Genomic DNA, 21,112 nt, shown 5'->3' on the forward strand with positions numbered 1-21,112 from the left:
CAGTTCACTGACTAGAACACACTCTTGGATCACTAGACCACAGCGACGTCTACAGTCTGGAATATTGCATGTCTTACAGCAACCACAATCCTATATACTGTGAGTTGAACTATAATAATCTGGAATCAAGCTGAATCCGATATGCTTAGACAATTCTTGTTGAAGTTGTAAAGTGTGTGTGTGTGTGTGTGTGTGTGTGTGCGTGCGCGTGCGCGCAGTGCTGCAAATGCGTATTATTACTCATTAAGTGAGTTGGCACTGTCAGTGCTGCACTCTTGCTATAAGGGCTGAAATATACCCTACCTAAGAACGCAAGTACCTACGCACTGCAAACGCAAGGTCTAGTTATACTGAGAGGATTAATATATTATGGCCGTGTTCATTATTATGCCCGTGTTCAATTCTACTGGACCGTGAGAGGACATGGCAAAATTTGGCAATACTCAGATAAGGAAAACACATAATTAGATGGGAGCCACTGTTTAATCACAAGAAGATGTCAATAAAGGTACAGAATGCAAGCTGCTGAAACCCTGCGTCGCTGCACCCGATTCTCCAATTAAACCTTCCAGGCAAAATTCTGCAATTACACCGTAATTGGCAGGAAGGTCCAATTTTCCTTGCTGCTCGTGACTTCACAACACTTAACGCTAAAGAGTAGTCATTGAAACCTTGGAAGGCACATGAAAATTGAAAAAGTGAAAATTGTCAATTTGCAATTGTGCTGTTGTGTTGGTATTCTTGCCGGTAATCTTTGTCCTGTCAGGTGTATGTACTATTTAACTTTGCCCCTGTGGAATGTCCCTCCCACTATTAAGAGTTGACAGTGCGTCAGCCAGCCAGGAGGGTGTGAAGAGTAACCCCCCTGGAGACTTCGGCCCAGAAGCCCTGTACAACGTGGTGCCCTCAGACCGTCCTGACTCTCCCCTGCCACTGCACAGCAATGCCTACGCAAATCCAGAGTCACTCCAACAAGAGGGTAAGTGGCCCCTACTACACCCCTTAGTTGAAGAGAATTCTCATTGAATTGCTTTAATTTCTGTCACCTTTAGTTGAGAAGTCTTGAAGTCAGTACTTTTATTGCGAGTGGTGTGGTGTGTCTAGCAGGATTGATTTTAAGTATTAGTATATTTTATACTAGGCTTGGGCGATGGTGCAAAATTCCAATCGCTGATCGCTGGGGGGTAGCGATTGGAATTGGATACTTGATTTTATCGAGGGCGCGCGCGTGCACACCGTTCCAGAAGTGCAGGATTCATTATTTACAGGTAAAGTATTTACACCAAAACATCCAGTTTTTACTAAATTAGGTCCCATAACAACGGAAAGCACAGGGTTTGTTTTGTTTTTGGGAACAGAACTGAGTAAGAACTTGACAGTCCCTTAACTTAATTTAGTTTCATACATGTAGGAAACAAACAAAAATAAATATCTGAAATAAAAAGACCCGCACTGGAGCCTGCACGCACCGATGTCTGGAGGAGAAACAAACAAAAAAAAATGTTGTGCTGCTCCGTTTTGCCCAGAGCGGTAAAATGCCTAGAGCATAGGTTCTGGTCCTAATTTTTTTTATTATTATTTTTTTTTTTTGTTAACGCACCAGCCCCTCAAAGTCTGTACAGGACTGAAGAGTTGAAGTGAGACCCGATCACTCAGCTCTGAGTGGAGAGGGGGCGTGCCTCCGCCCCCCTCTCCCTCCCTTTCTATCTCCCCCACCCTCCCTCTCTCCACTCCAGTTTCAGAACACGGTACACGGCACCTACCCCATTTATATTCTCTGATTTTTCCTGGTTGATTAAAAAAATAAAATAAAATCAATGTCAATCACGATAGACGATTTAATCATAAATCGGCCCAAGCGTATTTTATACCCAGGTGATGATCTATGATATAAAACAGTTGTCTGCAGTTGTCCTTCCTAGTTAAGTGGATCCAGTTCTTCCGCACCCGATCCTGTACTGTTGCAACTAAACGAAAGCGAACCGGCCAAAAAACTGTGCCTGTGGCTTTAGTTTTCCCCACTATGGTTGTTCTTTGTAGGGATTGTGGACCGTTGGAAGTTGGTTAGTTCCCAAAGACTCCCTCAGACTACATATTTAGGACTCATATATTTTGTTTTCTTTGGGAATTTTCCATTTTTAATATCCGCTGCTGTTGCACTCATGTGCTACCAATGTGTTGACTCACCCTTCTCTTTTGACCATTATGAAAAGGACACTAAAAACAGGAGTCCTCCCATTTCGGACACAGGGTAAGTAATAGTGCAGGATACTTAAGCATGTGCCACAAGCACACAGGTTTCCACCAGCTGATTTCAATGATTGGCACACTATCAGAGGGCTGAGATGATTGAAATCAGCTGCTTTAGCTATGGTTGGGGGGAAAACCTGTTACTCTAATGCGTTTTATACTGTCATATTGCTCACTCCCAATGTGTCTTTATAGCAAACAATGTAACGCCTTCTCCCCCAGGTGGGCATGAAGTTGGTGGAAATCTCTGTGATACTACATTTGGTTGGAAGTCGCTGGGGCAAGAGTTGAGGCTCAATGACGTGACGGAGGATTTGACTCCTTTTCAGCATGGAAACCGTGCTTTAGCTTCCAAGGACATGAGGAAATCACAGGGTAAGCCCCCCACACACGCCCACCCCACAACAAATATGAATCATACAGAATTAATAAATTTCACCTCACAATTTTGTGAATTTCACAATAATGTTCAGGCCTACCAATGCCATCAGATATGCAAACACAGCTTTTTGTAAATGAACTGTATGATCGATTTCAATCTGTTTTATAAATGTGAAAAACAATATATGCCAGGCCACATCACAACCAGCTGTCCATTCCTGCATTACCGCCGTCTTCCAGTCCCCAAAAGTATAACCGGAGGTCCTCGTGGAACTTCACATTCTTGCTGTGCAGATAAAATATATTATTTTATTCATGTAGACAGAGGCATGGCTCACTCAGAGGAGTCTCGGCTGGCCAACCTCCTGCGCCGTGTTTCCAGGGAGGATGATAGGGACCGCAGGCTGGCAACCCTCAAACAACTGAAGGAGTTAATCAGCCATGCCGAAAATAAATTGGTATGTCTGTGTTGGGGATTCTACCCAAATTGTGTCTCTGCAACAATATTTCAACTTTGAAAAAGTATTAGCATCACTAGGCATGTATATGGGCTGAAGATTTAAGATGCATTATTATCTTTGGAAGTGGGTGATGATGAGACCATTTGCATACCAAGTAGAGTTTGACCATTGGTCAAACGACTGTGGAGTCGAGTTGACCGGTTGTTTTGTTTTCCTGTAGGTCCTAATCAAGCAGTTGGATACCATCCTGAGTACCCTGAACGACATTTTTAATGAAAGGTAATTGCTTCTCTACCCTTATTGAAGAAGCAATGGTTTTGCCTTGTCATAGTTGACGCTGAAGGTTATTCCTTGTGGTTTTAAAGAGATGAACCAGACGCCCCCCAACGCCTGTTCTTGCACTATGTAACTTCTGTGTTAGGGTACGAATGTGCAGGAAAACCTACAAGGGTACCAGGGGGCCCTGTCCCTCCCCGCGCCCTCTCTCCCTGCGCCGCCGTGAAGCAGCGAGGTCTGTGCAAGGGACGCTGTAACCTAAGTGTACATTATATCTGCATTTTTACGGCAGTGGTGTAAAAGTACAATTGGACTATTTGGTGCCACATTGGGCTGCTTAAAGTACCTGTAAAGTGAAAATAAATTTGTGTTCCAAGCTTGTCACACAACAGAAAAATGTATTAACCACTCAGCCAAATTTGCAGTATGTAAAATTAGGTTTCAAAATCGTGAGGGGAGGCAGTACTCTCTGCTCTGAAACGCTGGGGGCATGTCTGCTGAAGACTCATTTAAGCACAGTGAGAAGCTGCAGCAGAGTGGGAATTTACTCAATATTAAAGCGTTCAACGAAGTTGTGCTAGGAACGGTGATTACTGATGGGAACCAACATTTTAATAAGGCCTGGGTTGAAAAAGGCAGAGCCTATAGTTTAATTCCATGACCCTGGCTCCACACCAGCTCCTCTTTTGAGATTTCCCCTCACAGATTCCCTTACCCATGCCCTCTCCCCTATTGTGTGTTCCTATAGCAGCAAGTTGTTGTGGGAGCTAAGGCAGGAAGCGGCAGCCTGCCTGGGTCTGCTGTGCACCAACCTCAGCTACGAGGCCGAGCGCATCTTCAAGTGGCTCTTCCTCAAGTTCAGCTCTTCAGGGCGGGAGGAGGTCAAACTGCTCTATCTGGTGGCGACACAGCATGCCCTAGAGGCAGCGGGCGAGCGGAAGTCCTTCTCCTCTGTCATGCAGGTGGAGTAGAAGGCTTAAGGAGGGGGACACGAATAAGTTCTTGTTAGACCACCATTTTCAAATACCGGTGAATGGCTGATTTAACGTGAAGTGCTAGTCTCTAGTACTGTCTTCCTTTCACTTTCTGTTGTTAAAAATGGAAAGTCACAAGCTGATTGGGACTGCCTGGTAGACGGGGTACCTTGACATTACATGTGTCTCCTGTCCTTTCAGCTGGTAATGAGCAGCCTGCAGTCAATCCTGGAAAACCTGGACACGCCAGAGCTGCTGTGTCAGAGCGTCAAATGCATCCTGCAAGTGGCCCGCTCCTATCCACACGTCTTCAGTGCCAACTTCCGGGTGAGTGGCCGTCGCCACACAGGGCTGGGAATTGACTGCTCTGATATGAAAGTCTTTGGATGTGGTGGATAGTCTTTCCAATCTAAATTATTTTAAGTGTACAGTGTTAATATTTGTTGGTATAACCTAAGTACCTCCTCACCTCTCTCCCTTTTAAGGACACAGTGGACATCTTAGTTGGCTGGCACATTGACCACACACAGAAGCAGTCACTTACCCTCCAAGTGTCAGGTGATGATGATTATTATTATTATATATTTTTTTCCTTCTGTTATAAAGGTGAATATAAGTATCAACCAAGAACACGAAGGGACAGTGACGCGGTGGAAAGCAGTGGTGGACAATTCCAGGTCTTTACATCACATTTAGCTGACGCTTTTATCCAAAGCGACTTACAATTATTCAAACACCGACGGACGCAGCCATCAGGAGCAATTAGGGGTTAAGTGTCTTGCTCCTGCACTACAGCATGCTAGCAGGAGGAGCCTGGGATGGAACCAGCAACCTTTAGATTACTAGAAGACCAGCTCTGAGCCAATTGACTTCACATAATAGAACCTCACCTAGCGCATAATAGGTTGTCCTGCTTATTTGTAAATCCAGATGGTAAACTTTATAGCCCAGAGGAAAACAACTTTGTTTACTGATTTTGAAATAATAATTTAGATGGATACGTAATTTATTTATGCCCGGAGGGAAATTAATTTCACTTATCTCGGTACCCTCTAGCTTATGAACTGCATAAAATAGAACATTCCCACCTACACACAATACCTAAAAAGAAAAGACTAAATGCTGTTGTTATGGGTGCTGACTAGGCTTGGGCGATCGTGCAAAATTCCAATCCAATACCAATCGATTTACGATTTTATCGGAGGGACGTGCGCGCGGTGGGGTTTGTGTGCTTATAGAACGTAATGTAATGTGGCAAAAGTGGTCTTTCTGTTCCAGAAGTGCAAGATTTATTATTAACAAGTAAAATATTTACACAAAATCAAGTTTTTACTAAATTAAGTCCTATAGCAATGGAAAGCAACAGGGAGAAATGTGTCCCGACTGTCGGTGGACACAGGTTTTTTTTTTTTGCATTAGTACAGAGTAAGGACTCAGACGGTCCCTTAACTCAGGTGTGTTAAGAAATTTTGTTTAGGAAACAAACGAAAATAAATAGATCTAAAATTAAAAAGACAGGCACGGACATGTGTAACATCAATGTAAGTTGTGATCGATGGAGTCGATTACCAATAGACGACGTTCGTAGTGCGTACTAATGTTGTAAAACTTTGTGAATAGAGCTCAGAATGCTGGGGACCACTTATACTATGAACCTGGAAGTTGTATCTTTGCTACAAAGAAAAGCTTCAATGCAAAAGCCATAGCTCTTTCAACACAAGTATTTTGTTGTCTGTTGCTGCATTCACATTTTGACAAAGCTCAAAACGGGCTCAATGTGGAACAGGACAGTAGCAGTGGGGGATGACGAGTAACAGAAAAATACTACTATGCTGTCCTTCTTCAGGCTGGCTGCAGAATTTGGAGCAGTTCTGGGTGGCAGACCTTACCTTCTCTACCACGTTGTTGGGTCAGTTCCTGGAAGACATGGAAGCTTACGCAGAGGTATGGTGAAACGTTCTCTAAAGTACGGCTGATCTGTTCACAAGATTTAAAGCATTAGAGAGAGATCGAGAAGAGAGATATGAGAGAGGTAAGATATACAATACATATTGGTGTCTTTATAGTCTCGGCCTTGTAAACACTACACATCTTTTTTTGGTGTATTGGATGTTAGACTTACAGGGAACTGGGGAGATGGATTTGAGGGTGATTAGCAGTGTTTTGCAGTCCTTTACGTCTTCTGGAGTCTTCTAATTCTGTTTGATTAGCAGAAATATCTCTTAATGTGACTTTAAGACTCTTGGTATGAGTATCGCTGCATTCTTCTGGTGCCTTTTTCCTCTCCAGGACCTGGGCCATGTGGGGTGTGACACGCTAGATGACGACATCCCCCCGCCTGCGGTGTCACTGCCTAAGCTGGCAGCCTTGCTGCGGGTCTTCAGCACTGTGGTCCGCAGCATCGGAGAGCGCTTCAACCCCATAAGAGGACTGCCGATCACAGAGGCCTATGTAACTAACGTAAGGGTCACAGATGCCTATTTATCCCGAAGGAAATTCCTCTTGACCAAGATAACACACACTTTGAAAAATGTCCATAAAAATGCACATAATACATACACCCCACCTGGTTGATAAACCTTGGTGGTATCAACCAAATTCTCCCAACTTTTTTCTAGTATTACATTGGTGTACTAGCAAGTGAATTCTTAGTAGTTTACCTGCGAGTACTCAACTTTTATACTACTATATTTTTTCTTGACTGTGATATATCCGTCTGAGAGAATATTTTTGATCAATAACCGTCAGTCTATCTTAACCTCAATGGCTTTTGAGATTTTACATTTCCAATATTTCAACTTTATCTTTGGTAATCTGAAAAGCGGCCACGTGATCAAATGTACTCTAAAACAGCTTATATGAGACACAACAATCCATTCAAGAGTGTCAAAATTAAAATTGTCAAAAATAACTGTTTATATTTATTTATTTGTTTATTTTTTACTTTATTATATATATATATATATATATATATATATATATATATATATATATATATATATATATATATATATATATATTTTTTTTTTTTTTGTTCTCTCCTCCCTACTAGCTTAGGACAAATTTATATTGGAATCAGCCACCTACCTCTCCAACCCTCTTCATTCCTTTCTTTTTGTGGATCAGATTCTAAACAGGGTGGTGGCATGTGTGAGCATGGCCAAGCAGGTGCTCTTCTCTGAGGCCGTCCTCACTGCAGGTAACGAGTGTGTCAGCGTGCTGCTGGTGAGCCTGGAACCTTCGACCCAGCTGACTGAGGTTGTCCTCGCCTACGGCCTGGATCAGCTGGACTCCTGCCAGTCCTGTGGATCTGACTACAGCCTGGCTGTACTCAGCCTGCTTACCCTGGTCAGCATTTTCCATTTGTTGTGTACAATGTGCTGAAATTGTCATGTCCCCAGGATTGGAAGAATCAGAAATGCATGTGGCCATTCTCATGGCAACCAGGCACTCTTTGAAGTTACCTAGGTGCGTTTTGCCCATACCAAAGCATGCATACCTAGGTGTGCTTCTCAGTTTACTAATTCCCCATTTCTAGTTACTCGGGAATAGTGTTGGGACAAAAAATAAGTCTGTATTGAAATAGTACAATTTAAGGCAGAGGCATACTTAAAAAGTAGAATTTCATGACCAAAAAGATGTGTTCAGAATAAGAGAAGAACAAAATGGTTCTTTCGGCCCCCTTTTTATCGCTCTGAGAGCTCCCCTTGTCGATGGTTGGTCCAAATGCCGTTGCGTCGTGGCAGTGGATGGACTTCAACCTCCTTTTCCGGGTCGACCTCATTTTCTTTTTTTCATCTTCAAGTTCACTAAAGCCACAGCCGAATTTTTAAAGTATGGACATTACGTATTTGCAGAATTTCAATTGCAGTGCGCAATTATTGAAATGCTGCATACATTCTGAAGTGTGTGATTGCGCTCACTCCTTCTTTAAACTGAATTATGTTCAAGTTCAACAGATTATTTTTCAAATACATAAACACGGTAAACCAGCTGAAGTGATTTGCTCTGCTTGTGAAACCCGCTTGTTGTTGCTCGTAGTTTAATTTGGGGTAATTGAGCTGCTTCATTTTGTTGAGCACAAAAACATTTTAACCCATGAATTGAATAAATGAATTGTGGCTATATTCATTCTTCGTTGTCTTATACAGTGTCTCAAATTGCTGTGAGCTGTATGTAACGAGCTAGAAACATGACAGTTGGCCCAATAACTGCAAATTATCTGCAAATGCTTCTCAGGAAAGCATCGGCCACATGGTGGCACTGTAATTAAGGCCCAAAAGCGCAATTTTGAAAGGCCATGCCATTCATTCTGTAACTGATGACTTCAAATTTGACACACAAATCCAACTCAATGTATTCTACAAAAAGGCCTCTTGCACTTAAAAAGTCAGCCAAGATGGATTTGTAGCTCATTTGCATAATGTGAAGCCGTAATCTTAATTCTCCTTTTTGGATTTTGGAATTGGTATACAGCATTGTGGTATTGACACATAACTCTATTATAAATTGGCAAGATCTGTTCAAAAACATGGCCACCATCAACCAAAAAATTGTTGCAAAAGGCGGGACTTATCAGAAAATTTGCCATAACTAACCATTTGTCCAGTCATCATGAATCTTGGTAGATATCTTCAGTCAGTGTTTGGAAATAGGTCTACCAAAGCCTTTTGAGCCTGACCTGACCCATAGGGGGTGCCTAAATGCTACAAACCTGTATCTGAAAACCTGGTGGACAGAATTTCAACAAATTTTGTTGCACAGGCTCTGGGGGCAAGTATTGATTGGTGCGTCTGGGCGTGCGCAATGTCTTTGTTTTTTTTGCCGGACTTTTATGGTCCAAGAGGCTTTTCATATTTTGACTGTAACGGGGAATGGGACACACTGTCTCCGTGTTGGGGGGACTGACGTCGCAAAGTGTGGGTTTGTGGTGCAGCACGGTTGTTTTCCTGCTCCCCAACTTGTGGCAGTTTACCAGCTCTATATCCATCGCTAGCTCTGTTAGCCGTCCAGCCATTAATTTAGTCATTAATTTTTATTTAAATACATTTCAATTTTTATAAAGTTTATTGAATTCTGATTATCAAAATATATAATTCATTTCAATATTCTAATTATTTTCTTATTTAAAATAGAGCAATTTCAAATGACCACAGGGGAATATCAAACTAAAAAGGTATACCGATCAGACACAACATTAAAGCAACGCTGTCATCTTTATTTTTTATTTATTTATTTTTTATATATCTATTCTCCCCCCCGGCTGTTCTTGCACTAGACAACTTTGGTTTTGGGGTACGAAACCACGGGAAGAGTGCATAACACTTTACGGCACTGTCACTTTCTTGATTTTTGTGCTTTGCCAATCGCATGCCTGATTTTGGCCAATTGTTCTAACTTCAGTTGAGTGCATAAAGGTTTGAACCTGTGAATTGCCGCTTGCAGTTATATTTTTATGTGTATTTTCTTTACTTGAGAGCGATAAATTGGTGTTAAACATGAAACTAAACCACCCTTGTGAGGTTATCTGGACACATGATCAGGTGTGCAGTACAGACCAGATGGTGCTGAGGTGGCGCTTGTTTGTTTGTTTGTTTGTAATGGGATGCAAAGAGAATCTGAATCTGCTCAAAAACTGTGTGATTGTCAATTTATGAAAAGCTTATGATTCTAACCTCATACAAATGCATTTTCTTTCTGTAGTTTGAAGTGGCTAGATTTCCTAGTTAGTTAAATTTCCAGGTCTCCTAACCAACTGCGGCTGGTGATGCTTTTGGATGGAGGGCTAAATAAAAGTCTTAATCTGTCAAGACAAGTCAAGTTGCGAACACAAGAGAAAATGCAATCACTATCCCACTATCACAGGATTCCATCTCATAGAAGCTCAACAGACCAAGACCAGCCCATTCCAAACTCTGTAGCGTGTGCACACACCGACACACTGACTGTGAGCTATTCAAAATGAATTACTTGACGTGCTAAAGTGTTAAGCTCGTTAAATGCAACAAAACATCAATAATTCCTTGATCTGTCAGAGAACCAGCAGTTTACCACCGTTACAGACTTGTATCTGTGAATATGGCGAATGGAGGAGGCAATCCTCCCAAAATCTCTGCAGCTAGCTCTTAGCCATGATTTGCTATGCAACCACAAAGCTTGCGGTTTGTCATTTGTCCTCCAATTTTTGTCTGTTTTACTTCTATTTTTAGCCCTAAAACATCTTCAAAACAGATTTTAAAAAGTCCACCTCATTCATATCGAGTTCCTGTGGCCATTTTTCCGGCTGTTGTCTGTACCAATCAGAGGCCCTTAGAACAAGTCATTTTGTACGGGCCGCCATGATCGGTCAATGGGCTGAATGAGTCTAACCCCAATGGAATCCAAATGGAGTGGGCGTTTTTCTGTCATTTATGCAACACAGCTGTATTATGACTGGGATGCTGCAGACAGTGCTCAGACCCTATGTTCATCTTATGGCCACAGCAGATGGCCATAGCCACCAAATTTCAAAATAATCAGTTTCAATATATGTATTGACTTGAACTTAGAGGCCAGATGTTCTCCACCTAGGGTATTTTATTTAAAAATATTTTCTCATCTTATTGTCAAAAATATAGGGACTTGGCCTATACCAGTCGTCCCTGACAACGAACCGGAAGCTGTGCTTCACTTTGTTGGCATTTTTTTTTGAGGAATACGGAAAGAGATATTACACGTTAGCGAAGATGGCAGAGAGTTGTTGACCGAAAGAATGTAAAGAAAGAGACTGAACAATACTGATTTGGGATGATAATTTTGTGACAGTCTGCACAGTTCAGTTGGCGGTGGCAAAACACAGATTCATAGGTTCTGGCACGGTGGGGGAGAAGCCCCATTTGTATTGAGTGAAGTGAGAATAGTATTCAGGGAAACGTTGGCATGTGGTTCTTTTTTCCTCATAATTTTTCAATTGGAGCTTATTCCCTATTGTAATTATTTTCTTTTTTTTTTTTACACCAGGCTGGTTAACCATGTGGTTCTGCTTTGACAATTTTTGGTTTGTAGGTAATACCAAATAATACATTTCTTTTAGATTGTGGACCAGATCAATACCAAGTTGCCTGCGTCATTTGTGGAGAAGCTGTTGGCACCCAATTCTCAGCTTTTGGAACTGCGCTTCCACAGGGAGAAGGAGGTATGTTTAGGCTGTGTCCACAATCCTGTGTGTGTTGGGGGAATATGACATATAGGGCTGTCACAGTTATTACATAAACGCCTGTTCGCAATTATTTGAGCTAAACACTGAAGAAATTAATTTGAATGTCATTTAGTTGTTTTTATCAGTGAAGTTGAGGAAAATACCATTTTATTAGAGTACGATATGGGGGGGGGGGGGGTGGAAAACTACAAGTAATTTATGAATTGCAATTATTTGTATGAAAATGAATAATTAACTGAAATTTAAGGATCATGGCAACACATGCATTTATAACATGAAGTGACGTCGCAAATGGGGATTAAAAAAATATAGTTATGATAGTGGAGTTATAAACCAAATGGAGCTGATAATATGAAGCTATGATTTGCTTAGTTTGTGTCCACAAAAAAGACGCTACATTTTAGAAAGGGATGGTTCATTCAGTATTTGTTCAAGTATGTAATGCCGTACTGCATCCCTGTGTTTTTGTGTGCTTTAGGTCATGTCTGCGGCTCACAGTGTCTATCAGGCTCTTCTAAGTCTGAAAAACATCCCTACACTGGAAGCAGCCTACAAGCTGGTGCTGGGCGAAATGGCCTGCGCTCTCCGCAGCCTCCTCGCCACACTCGAGACCTCCGTCTGCCCCTGTCCTGAAATCCAGCACCCGGCTTTCGCTGCCCTTGCGCTGATGCCTGAGCGGGCCCAGTTCACCCTCATTTTCAACCTGAGCTCTCTCACCACTATTGGCAACACCAAGAACTCCCTCATTGGGGTAAGCGGCCACGGCACTACTCTTCATCATAAAACAGAAGTGTGTGTGTGTGTGTGTGTGTGTGTGTGTGTGTGTGTGTGTGTGTGTGTGTGTGTGTGTGTGTGTGTGTGTGTGTGTGTGTGTGTGTGTGTGTGTGTGTGTGTGTGTGTGTGTGTGTGTGTGTGTGTGTGGTCAAATTTTGATTCAAGTTTGTACTCGTTTTTTTTCTTATTTCTAACTTTAAGAAATGCTAGACATTTTTTACTGACTTCTAGTCTTCATTACTTACTTTCACTGAATGGGTGTAGTTTTAGGCTGTTGGTTTCGGGCCATTAGAACATAATGGACAGATAATCAGTTTATTTCTGTTCCTTCTTACGATCATGTTTTTGAATTTCTTGTGATCAATGAAGTGCTCTCTTATCTGTTGTTTCAAAATGAATTCTAAATTACGGAATGGCTTGTTTGGAGGCACCACGCAAGCCCACTGCCAATCAACTGGTTCTACACTGTTCTGTCATGTTCAGCAACTGATGACACACTCACTAAAGTGGAATCCATCTCATTTTTCACCTCCGGTTCAGTGACCAAAGACTCTCTTGAAATCTGAACTGAGTCTTCCTTCATCTGTTTCTTGTAGATGTGGGCCTTGTCCCCCACTGTGTTTGCCTTGCTCAGTGGGAACCTGATGCTAGTCCACTCTGAGCTAGCTGTCCACTACCCAGCTGTGCAGTATGCCGTGCTGTACACTCTCTACTCCCACTGCACCAGGTGCCCCTCTCTCTCTGTGTTACTTCTTCAAATGACCAGTGAATAATTAGCTGTTTGTGTGTCATATTTACTGATGTGTGGTCCAGCTTAGTGAGTGGGTGAAGTTCTGAGGGAAAACAACCTTTCTATTATTCAATACTCTCTGAGCAATGGTTTACAAACAGTTAAATATATAAATCTATTTTTCGCAATTATGCATGCGTGTATGCATGAAGAATAAGGAACTTCTTGTACATGAGAAGCATGTTGGTGTTGTGGTTTCTTGTTACGTAGAATGTTTTCTATCCTAGCCAAAAAGACACTTTAAGGACTGAGCAATGTATTACCTGCGTGTCTGCACTCTGCGGACACGCTAAGCTTCACATGCCAATCCAACACACTTGTTTGTTGTTTAAACCCCACTGCATGGCAGGCATGAGCACTTCATCTCTTCAAGCCTGTCATCGTCGTCCCCCTCCCTCTTCGACGGAGCCGTCATCAGCACGGTTACTACGGCGACAAAGAAACACTTTAGCACGTTGCTGAACCTCTTGGGAGCTCTACTGTCCAAGGAGCACCTGTATCCTGAAGCCAGGTGCTCGTACATCTCATGCACTCATCCACTCAGGGAGGGGAGGTATCTGGAAGTATTGGGGCATCCTGAAAGACAGCTGGGCAACCCACACTGCATCCAAAATGGCATACTAACATACTATTTAGTATGCAAAATTAGCGTTTAGTATGTCAGAAACCAAAGTATGCGAAAAGCATCAGGATTATGTTCAACATCTGGTGAAATACCTTCGCACACTACACTGACAAGCGTATCCCACAGTGGATTGTGAGATTAATACTAAATCAGGGCTCAACACTCATTTTTAACAGTTGTTGCCAGTTTGCCAACCAGGCATCATCTTTTTGTGTAATTGAGATACTATGCAGTTATATGTTAGCTTAATAATGGAAATATGACAAAATAATGTTTAAAAGCTTCATTACATTAACTGAACAAAATTCTTTGTAGTTTGTACTTTTCAATTTTTTTTCTCGCTTTGACCCACATGTATATGCTCACCACACAGACAATAAGAATCTCAACAGTCCTGTTTGTCCCCTCATTGTTAACAATGATAAATTCTAATTTGCATCTTTCCATTTAAAAGTAGCTCTCCAACAGATGAGGTCTGAGCCATGCTCATTATTTATGCTGTCTGACTACAGAGATAAGAACTGGTTATTGTATTGTAACAGCTATATGTTGACAAATTTGATCAAATTGACTAGAAAAGACCAAAGACATTTCCTGTACATTATTTTAGTTAGTTTTGTAAGTACACTTTTGTTTCAGTGAGTTTTTTTTTTTTTTTTTTTTTTTTTTTTAGTTTCCACTAAAATGTTTTTTCACACCTAGTTCCAATGAATGCATGACTTCTGACTCATCACTTCCTGGCTGTTTGGATCGCTTTCAACCAGAGACTAGAGCTATGTCCACTTATTTTGTTCTAACGTAATATCAGAACGAGTCCACTAGTTAAGGGCGTTGGTCTCTCGGACAGATAAAAAAAATATATGCTAAACTCCCAAAAAGACGGTCCATGATGCACTGAGATTTTATTACGGTACTATGAGCAGGACACACACTTTTACTTTCTCTGAAGTGTGTAGAAATCTGACTTTCATATCACAGATGACGAAGAAAGGCATACAGGTAAAACATGATACTCACGTAGGCTGATATAGGAGTTTAGTGTGGCGCTTAACTGGGGGAAAAAATGTATTTATTTCGGTTTTTCTGTTTGTCCCTATTTTTATTTTAAAAAGTGGTTGCTGAAGGGGGCAACCAGAGGCCTCAAAATTATTAACTCAATCAACAATTGACTCAATCTGGTTTCCGAGGGCAACCGGGCAACCATTACTGTCGAGCCATGGAAATGTATGAAAAGTATGTCTGAGAACTCCTCGTTCTTTACGTGCATACTAAAATATGCTGGACGGTTGCTGGATGAGCTTGATGATCTAGATGCTAGCACCTTCAGTCACTTTCTTATGACTGTGGCCGAAGTGCCTGAAATACCCAAATCTAATTTCAATTCCTTCCTGACCTTGTTTCTCTGAATCAGGGCTCATCATTCATACCTGTATGAATGACGAGTTGTTCAGGGGACATTTGGTTGAAGGATACACATGAAAATTATTAAGTCAATCCAAGTGGTTTATTCAAAAGAAACTTGTGAGACCTATGTTCTCAGTGTGAGCTCAAATTGTAAAATAAAGGATTTAAAGGATATGTTTGTCATTTTTTAACCCATTCCATTTATCGTTTATACTGTACCTAGTCATAGATCAACCTCACTGAACGTTTTACTGAGAAAGTTGCGGCAGCTACTGTCTGTGCTGAAATGCAGTCTAATGTGGCAAAGTTTTAAGCCTTAAAAAAAATTTCATTCTTGATTAAAGTGGAAACTCACATTACTTTTTTTTTTTTTTTTTTTATATATATGTATATTTTTTAAAGCTATATGTGAGAATGGGATCTAGGCTCTAAATCCACGCCCAGAAAATCCCAATATACCTGCACCATTCCCAAAATATAACCAGACCATTATAAAGAGCAAAGGTTTTAATATATATATATATATATATATATATATATATATATATATATATAAACCTTATTTATTAAAAAAAAAAATACACTACTCACAAAAAGTTTGGGATATTTCGCTTTCGGCTGAAATAATGGAAAAAGTTCACGCTAAAGTGATATATCATAAAAGTAGGGCATATAAGTAGAAGCATGCAATGGTGATTTCCTCATCTGAAACAATATATTGAAACAAAAGCCAACAACAGTTGTGGGTAAACCACAACAAAAAATGTCAATGTCTCAATAACTTGTCATGTTCCCTTGAGCATCAATTACAGCTTGACAACCACGTCTCATGCTGTTCACAAGTCGACTTGTTGTCTGCTGAGGCATGGCACCCCACTCTTCTTGAAGGGCGGTGGCTGATTATAGCGCTCTCCTTGAATGTATCCAACATTGTTGGCGTCCATTTATTCTGCTCAATGTGAATCGACTTTCATCAGAGAACAGCACTGAGGCCCACTGGTCCCTCGTCCAGTGTAAATGCTCCCTGGCCCAGGCAAGACAATGATGGCTATGCCTGGTGGTGTGGTCAGGTACCCTTGCAGGTTGTCTAGCACGCAGACCACGCTGATGTAAACGGTTTGGAATGGTCTGACGTGACACTTGGGTGCCTCTCACCTCCCTTAAATGTGCCTGGACTTGAGTGGCATTCTGCATCCGGTTCCGCAGGGCACTGTTCACAATGACGCGCTCATCAGTGTGGGATGTGGCCAAAGGACGTCCACTTCTATGCCTTTCTGTGACTCTTCCAGTCTCTGTATCTCTGTTGCAACCTGCTGATGACACTCTGTGACACTCTAAGCTCAGTGGTCACTTCCCTCTGAGAACATCCTGTTTGAAGCCTCGCAATGGCGAGGTACTGTTGATCAGTTGTTAGGTGTCGTCTTGGTCTCATGATGTCAAAATGTGAACGGCATGATGAATAGGACTGTTTAAATACCAATTCTAATTGAACCAGGAAATGTTTTGGTTGATCCATGGATCAAACAGCTGTTGTGAATTTTGCCGTTCAGCTCCTTGTTAGAGAACAGCAAGTTGTGCAAAAAGTACTGAAACATTGAACAGTTGGACATGTGCATTCAAAAGTTTAGAGAAGGTCAAATTAAGTTCACCTGTAAAGGTTATAGTGCATTTTAGGTTCATCCTGAAATTTCACCCGAAAGCCGAATATCCCTAACTTTTTGTGAGTAGTGTATATTGTTAACAAATAATGGATTTTAGTCCTTAAAAAGACATTAGATCTCGCACCATGAGCCACACAACACAATTGTGACGACTACAACATTGACTACTGATAAATGCATTGGTAATAAATAGACAATTTACAGAAACTGTTATATGTGCTGTTTTATTTTCAAGCCATTTTGAAGTAGTGCTTTAACAGAAAAAAATCACTAAGTTAAAGTACTTTTTTTAAATAGACACCAAATAATAATTAACAAATGTAAACATCAGGTGTATCTGTCATTCACAACCATGATGACAGCCTCAGCTCGCTCTCTTGCTCACTCTCCTCTCCATATATATTTTTATCCGCCAGCTGAGCAGTTGCAGGCAGGCTCTCCCTATACACGAAATAGGCAGCCGCCTAGGGCGCCATCCTGAGGGGGGCGGAGAGGAAACAACCAGGGCTCAATTTGCGCACCTGTCCGACGATGCACGCGCCAGTGATGGGGTGCCCGCAATTGGCACGCCACAATATGCTATGTGTTTATTTTAGATATAGGTCATTTTATTTTTGTGCCTCTTTATGGAACGAAATAAGCGCTGTACGTAATGGGTTCACTTTCTCGGGGATGCGTACTGATATACAGTACGATGATGATAAACAAATTAAAAATACACTGGCATATTTGCAAGTCGCACTGGTGCTCCTAGTTATAAAATTTAGGAGCACTGTCTCCAAAAACGGTTGTAGTCTGGAGCCCTGCATATTGTACTGGGTTCACAAACTGCATTTCATCTGGATTTTCAGGGTTTTATTCACTCTTGCTATTTTGACTCTGATACCACGGTCTACCACGTTAAATACCGGCTCTCTGTACCCAACCCTAAGCACGAGTGATCGATTGTGCCCCGTTCCTCCGGTGACTCGTCGCATTGAACAGCCAAATCCGATTAGAATGACAAAATTCTGAGTCGGGTACAGCCCTAATCATGATACTATACTGTGATATTAGGAAGCTGCTGTTGACGTGGGCCCAGGAGATCTCTCTGCTGATGAAGAAGTCTGACACCTACAATCTCCTCTTCTCCCTGCCCTCCTTTCACAAGTTCTGCAAAGGCCTGCTGGCCAACGGTGAGTCCAGAGAAGAAAGTCAGGTTGGATAGCTGATTTCAAGCCACCAAAACCTTATTTTTATTTTTTATTTTATTTTATTTTTTCTCTTAGCAAACAAATGAAACTTGTGAAAATGAAAGAAATTGCCTTGGATACTTGCCATTACAGAATACAAATACTTGGACTTTAAGTTATTTTGAAGACACCCTGTGTGTTAACTATTTTCAGTAATTTATATATATATACTGTTGCCTGAAACGGCAACATAGTTTGGTTGGTTTCACAATTAGCTGTTTTCTAACCATGACATTCGATTCACAGCTGAGACATGATCTGGGATTGAGGCTCACTCTCAACCCCTACTATATCTTAAAGTTTTTAATCATGTATGATTAAAGAAATAATTTTCAACTCTTTGACAGCACTGAATGAAGACCAAGGCATCTGCCTTCAGACCTGCACCAGTCTGCAGGTTCTCTCCTCTTCACTGTCTACTGAACTACTGCACAGGTAATGTGTACACTGTTGGTGGATAAACAGAGACATGCATCTCAATTAATGGATCATTCTCCCTTTTGGTCTGGGCTTTCAGGTGTGTGGACGTGGGCAGAGTCCAACTGATGCACTCGGCCGTGAGAGTGAGGCAGGCCTACGGCAAGCTGCTCAGGACAATTCCCTTGGATGTGGCGCTTGGGTAAGATACGCATGACTTCATAGTTAAAAACCTTCCAGTGATTTAAAGTAATGTTTCATATCTTTGCTGTCAGGGTGTATTCTTTTGTGTGGGTGTATGCATCTGGTATGGGGGGGGGGTGCGCACCTGCTTGCTCTCTGGGTGTGTTGGCCTCGTGCGGCGGTTCTCGGTTTGGTGTCTGTGCTGCGTGTGTATATCTTGCGCATTTGCGGACTAGTATGGGCATCTCTGGGGTAGTGTAAATATTCTTCTTCTTCTCTGGGCATCTCTGTGAGTATAGAGTTCTTCAGTGGCTGCAATTCTTCTGGCCATTGGGCATTTTGTCACCTGTGATAAAACTACAGCGCTTCTGTCACATTAAAGGCAGAGGCATTCTTTAAAAGATGGAAGAACCTTGGGAGAACATGACTCAGAACACCAGTGTCAGAATACTCAATAAGAACTCTGCTTACTTCTTTATATCTCATTCCAAGCCACTAGCAGGTATTTTGGACCAATCACCAACAAGGGGAGCTCTCAAAGCAAGGAAAAAGACCAAGTTTGCCTCTGGGACTTAAACTGAAATTACTGAAAGAACCCAAATCACCCCCCCCCCCCCCATTTTGTTGTTCTGTTGTTCTGAACACATCTTTTTGGTCAAAAACTATTACAATTTAAGTATGCATCCACCTTAACTTGGCTACAGAGCCTTTCTGCTACTCTGAAGCATTATGATGTCCTTCTCCTTTCTTCTCAGATGTTACAGAAAGAATTTAATTTATTTAATTGTGTGTTTTTCCACCTGCGGTCGTGTTAATTTTTCAATTTGCTACCAATTGCAAAACCTGAAGTTCTCTAAAACAACAACAAAAACTAGAGCGCTGAGCTGAGATGTCTGGTCTTCCCTTGCTGGTTAATGTGAGCCACTGCTTTCCACAGCAACCACAGCCACCCAGAGATTGGGGAGATGTCTCTGGCCATCCGGCGCCACATGGGTCGGACCCCGAGCAGCACCTTCCACCCCCAGGACTTCAGTGACCTGATCAGCTTCATTCTGTATGGAGCCGTGAACCGTGGAGGGTACGTTGCACTCCGTCCCCCTCTAGAGAAACATCTCGGTAGATCTATAGTGTGTGTGTGTGTGTGTGTGTGTGTGTGTGTGTGTGTGTGTGTGTGTGTGTGTGTGTGTGTGTGTGTGTGTGTGTGTGTGTGTGTGTGTGTGTGTGTGTGTGTGTGTGTGTGTAGAAAGGAGCCCTGGCTGGAGCGGTTATATCACAGCTGCCAGCGGCTGGAGAAGCGCGAGGGTCGGAGCAGTGCCGAGGGGGGAGCAGCAGGAGGGGGGAGCAGCAATGGCAGCCTGCCGCATACCCTGCTGAAGACCGAGGCAGTGCTGTGGCAGTGGGCTGTGTGGGAGGCCGCCCAGTTCACCGTGCTGTCCAAGCTCCGCACACCACTCGGCCGCGCGCAGGATACCTTCCAGACCATCGAGGGTATTTTGCCATCAGTTGTTTATAGTTCTCGATTCGGTTTCTACAGCAAACCATTTATCCAGACCTTGCTCATACCAGCTTGATATATACTAGTACATGCCCATTCGATATGTAAGACCTTAAGACATTTTAATGGTGCCCGTTCAAAATGACTCAGTCAATGATTTAGCCGTGTTTATGTGGACTGCCAGTCGCTCTGCTCGCTGCACAGTGGTGTCCTCCTCCCATGCGTGCGTGATGTTGAAGGTCACGCACTCAGCTCGCTCTCCAGCGCTTCCTCTCGTGCATCTTGTGCGTCACATATTGCCTCGCTCAGTTGAATTGTATGATGTCTCAAAGCACCCCAGCTGCACGGAGCGGCTTGCCGTTCGCTGTGTGTCCAAATTTCACCAAATTCGACACTGCACGCCCTTGGGTCCTCAGCAATACACACGCCAAGTGCGGCGTGGATTGGATGAACAGTTGGCGAAATAATCAAAGGACATACAGATTCTAAGAATATAGATTTTTCGATTTTTTTTTTTTCCACTCAGTCGGTTACCAGACAATGACCTCTGTGCACAAAATTAGTCATTCGTATGTCTAACCATAGTATGCTAAGATAGAACGTGGAAAGTACCATGATTACGTATTATATCTGATGAGATAATGTAATACACAGAACACTTTGCAATGAGCTTTTAAGCGTATACCACACTGCATTGTGGAAGGGTAAGATGTGGGTTAATGTTTCTATTTTGTGTAGTCATAAACCCGCAACATGCTGAAAGAAAGTGGTACGACTATAATACAGAAGTAGGATGTCTGAGAAGACATTGTCCATTTAACTTTCCGACTAAAGAATGCTGAATGATATTATGAATATTGTATGTATTACACAGACCACAGAGACTCCAGTTCTAGATTATCAGAATTCAGTATCGCAATTAAGGGAAATCCTGGCAGATTTGTCAAAACCTCTGCAACAATCTACAATGTTATTTTAGATTTGGATGTTG

General features: G+C 42.1%; 1 protein-coding gene across 1 annotated transcript in view; it reads left to right on the forward strand.

Annotated features, from left to right (window-relative positions):
- Positions 1 to 798: 798 nt before the first annotated feature.
- The window catches only part of smg1 (SMG1 nonsense mediated mRNA decay associated PI3K related kinase), a gene marked incomplete at its 5' end in the record, with an annotated part of 151,603 nt that continues 131,289 nt past the window's right edge, over positions 799 to 21,112 (forward strand). The window contains 19 exons of the mRNA XM_080009518.1: positions 799 to 979; positions 2,473 to 2,625; positions 2,953 to 3,089; positions 3,313 to 3,371; positions 4,117 to 4,330; positions 4,544 to 4,669; positions 4,828 to 4,900; positions 6,189 to 6,286; positions 6,632 to 6,802; positions 7,469 to 7,690; positions 11,415 to 11,516; positions 12,019 to 12,291; positions 12,911 to 13,041; positions 13,454 to 13,615; positions 17,851 to 17,969; positions 18,374 to 18,461; positions 18,544 to 18,645; positions 19,564 to 19,704; positions 19,870 to 20,114. Of these exons, the coding sequence (XP_079865644.1) occupies positions 799 to 979; positions 2,473 to 2,625; positions 2,953 to 3,089; positions 3,313 to 3,371; positions 4,117 to 4,330; positions 4,544 to 4,669; positions 4,828 to 4,900; positions 6,189 to 6,286; positions 6,632 to 6,802; positions 7,469 to 7,690; positions 11,415 to 11,516; positions 12,019 to 12,291; positions 12,911 to 13,041; positions 13,454 to 13,615; positions 17,851 to 17,969; positions 18,374 to 18,461; positions 18,544 to 18,645; positions 19,564 to 19,704; positions 19,870 to 20,114 (2,797 nt within the window). The remainder of the gene's footprint in view (positions 980 to 2,472; positions 2,626 to 2,952; positions 3,090 to 3,312; positions 3,372 to 4,116; positions 4,331 to 4,543; positions 4,670 to 4,827; positions 4,901 to 6,188; positions 6,287 to 6,631; positions 6,803 to 7,468; positions 7,691 to 11,414; positions 11,517 to 12,018; positions 12,292 to 12,910; positions 13,042 to 13,453; positions 13,616 to 17,850; positions 17,970 to 18,373; positions 18,462 to 18,543; positions 18,646 to 19,563; positions 19,705 to 19,869; positions 20,115 to 21,112) is intronic.

Source organism: Zeus faber (genome assembly GCF_960531495.2).
Source record: "Zeus faber genome assembly, chromosome: 11".
NCBI lineage: Eukaryota > Metazoa > Chordata > Actinopteri > Zeiformes > Zeidae > Zeus > Zeus faber.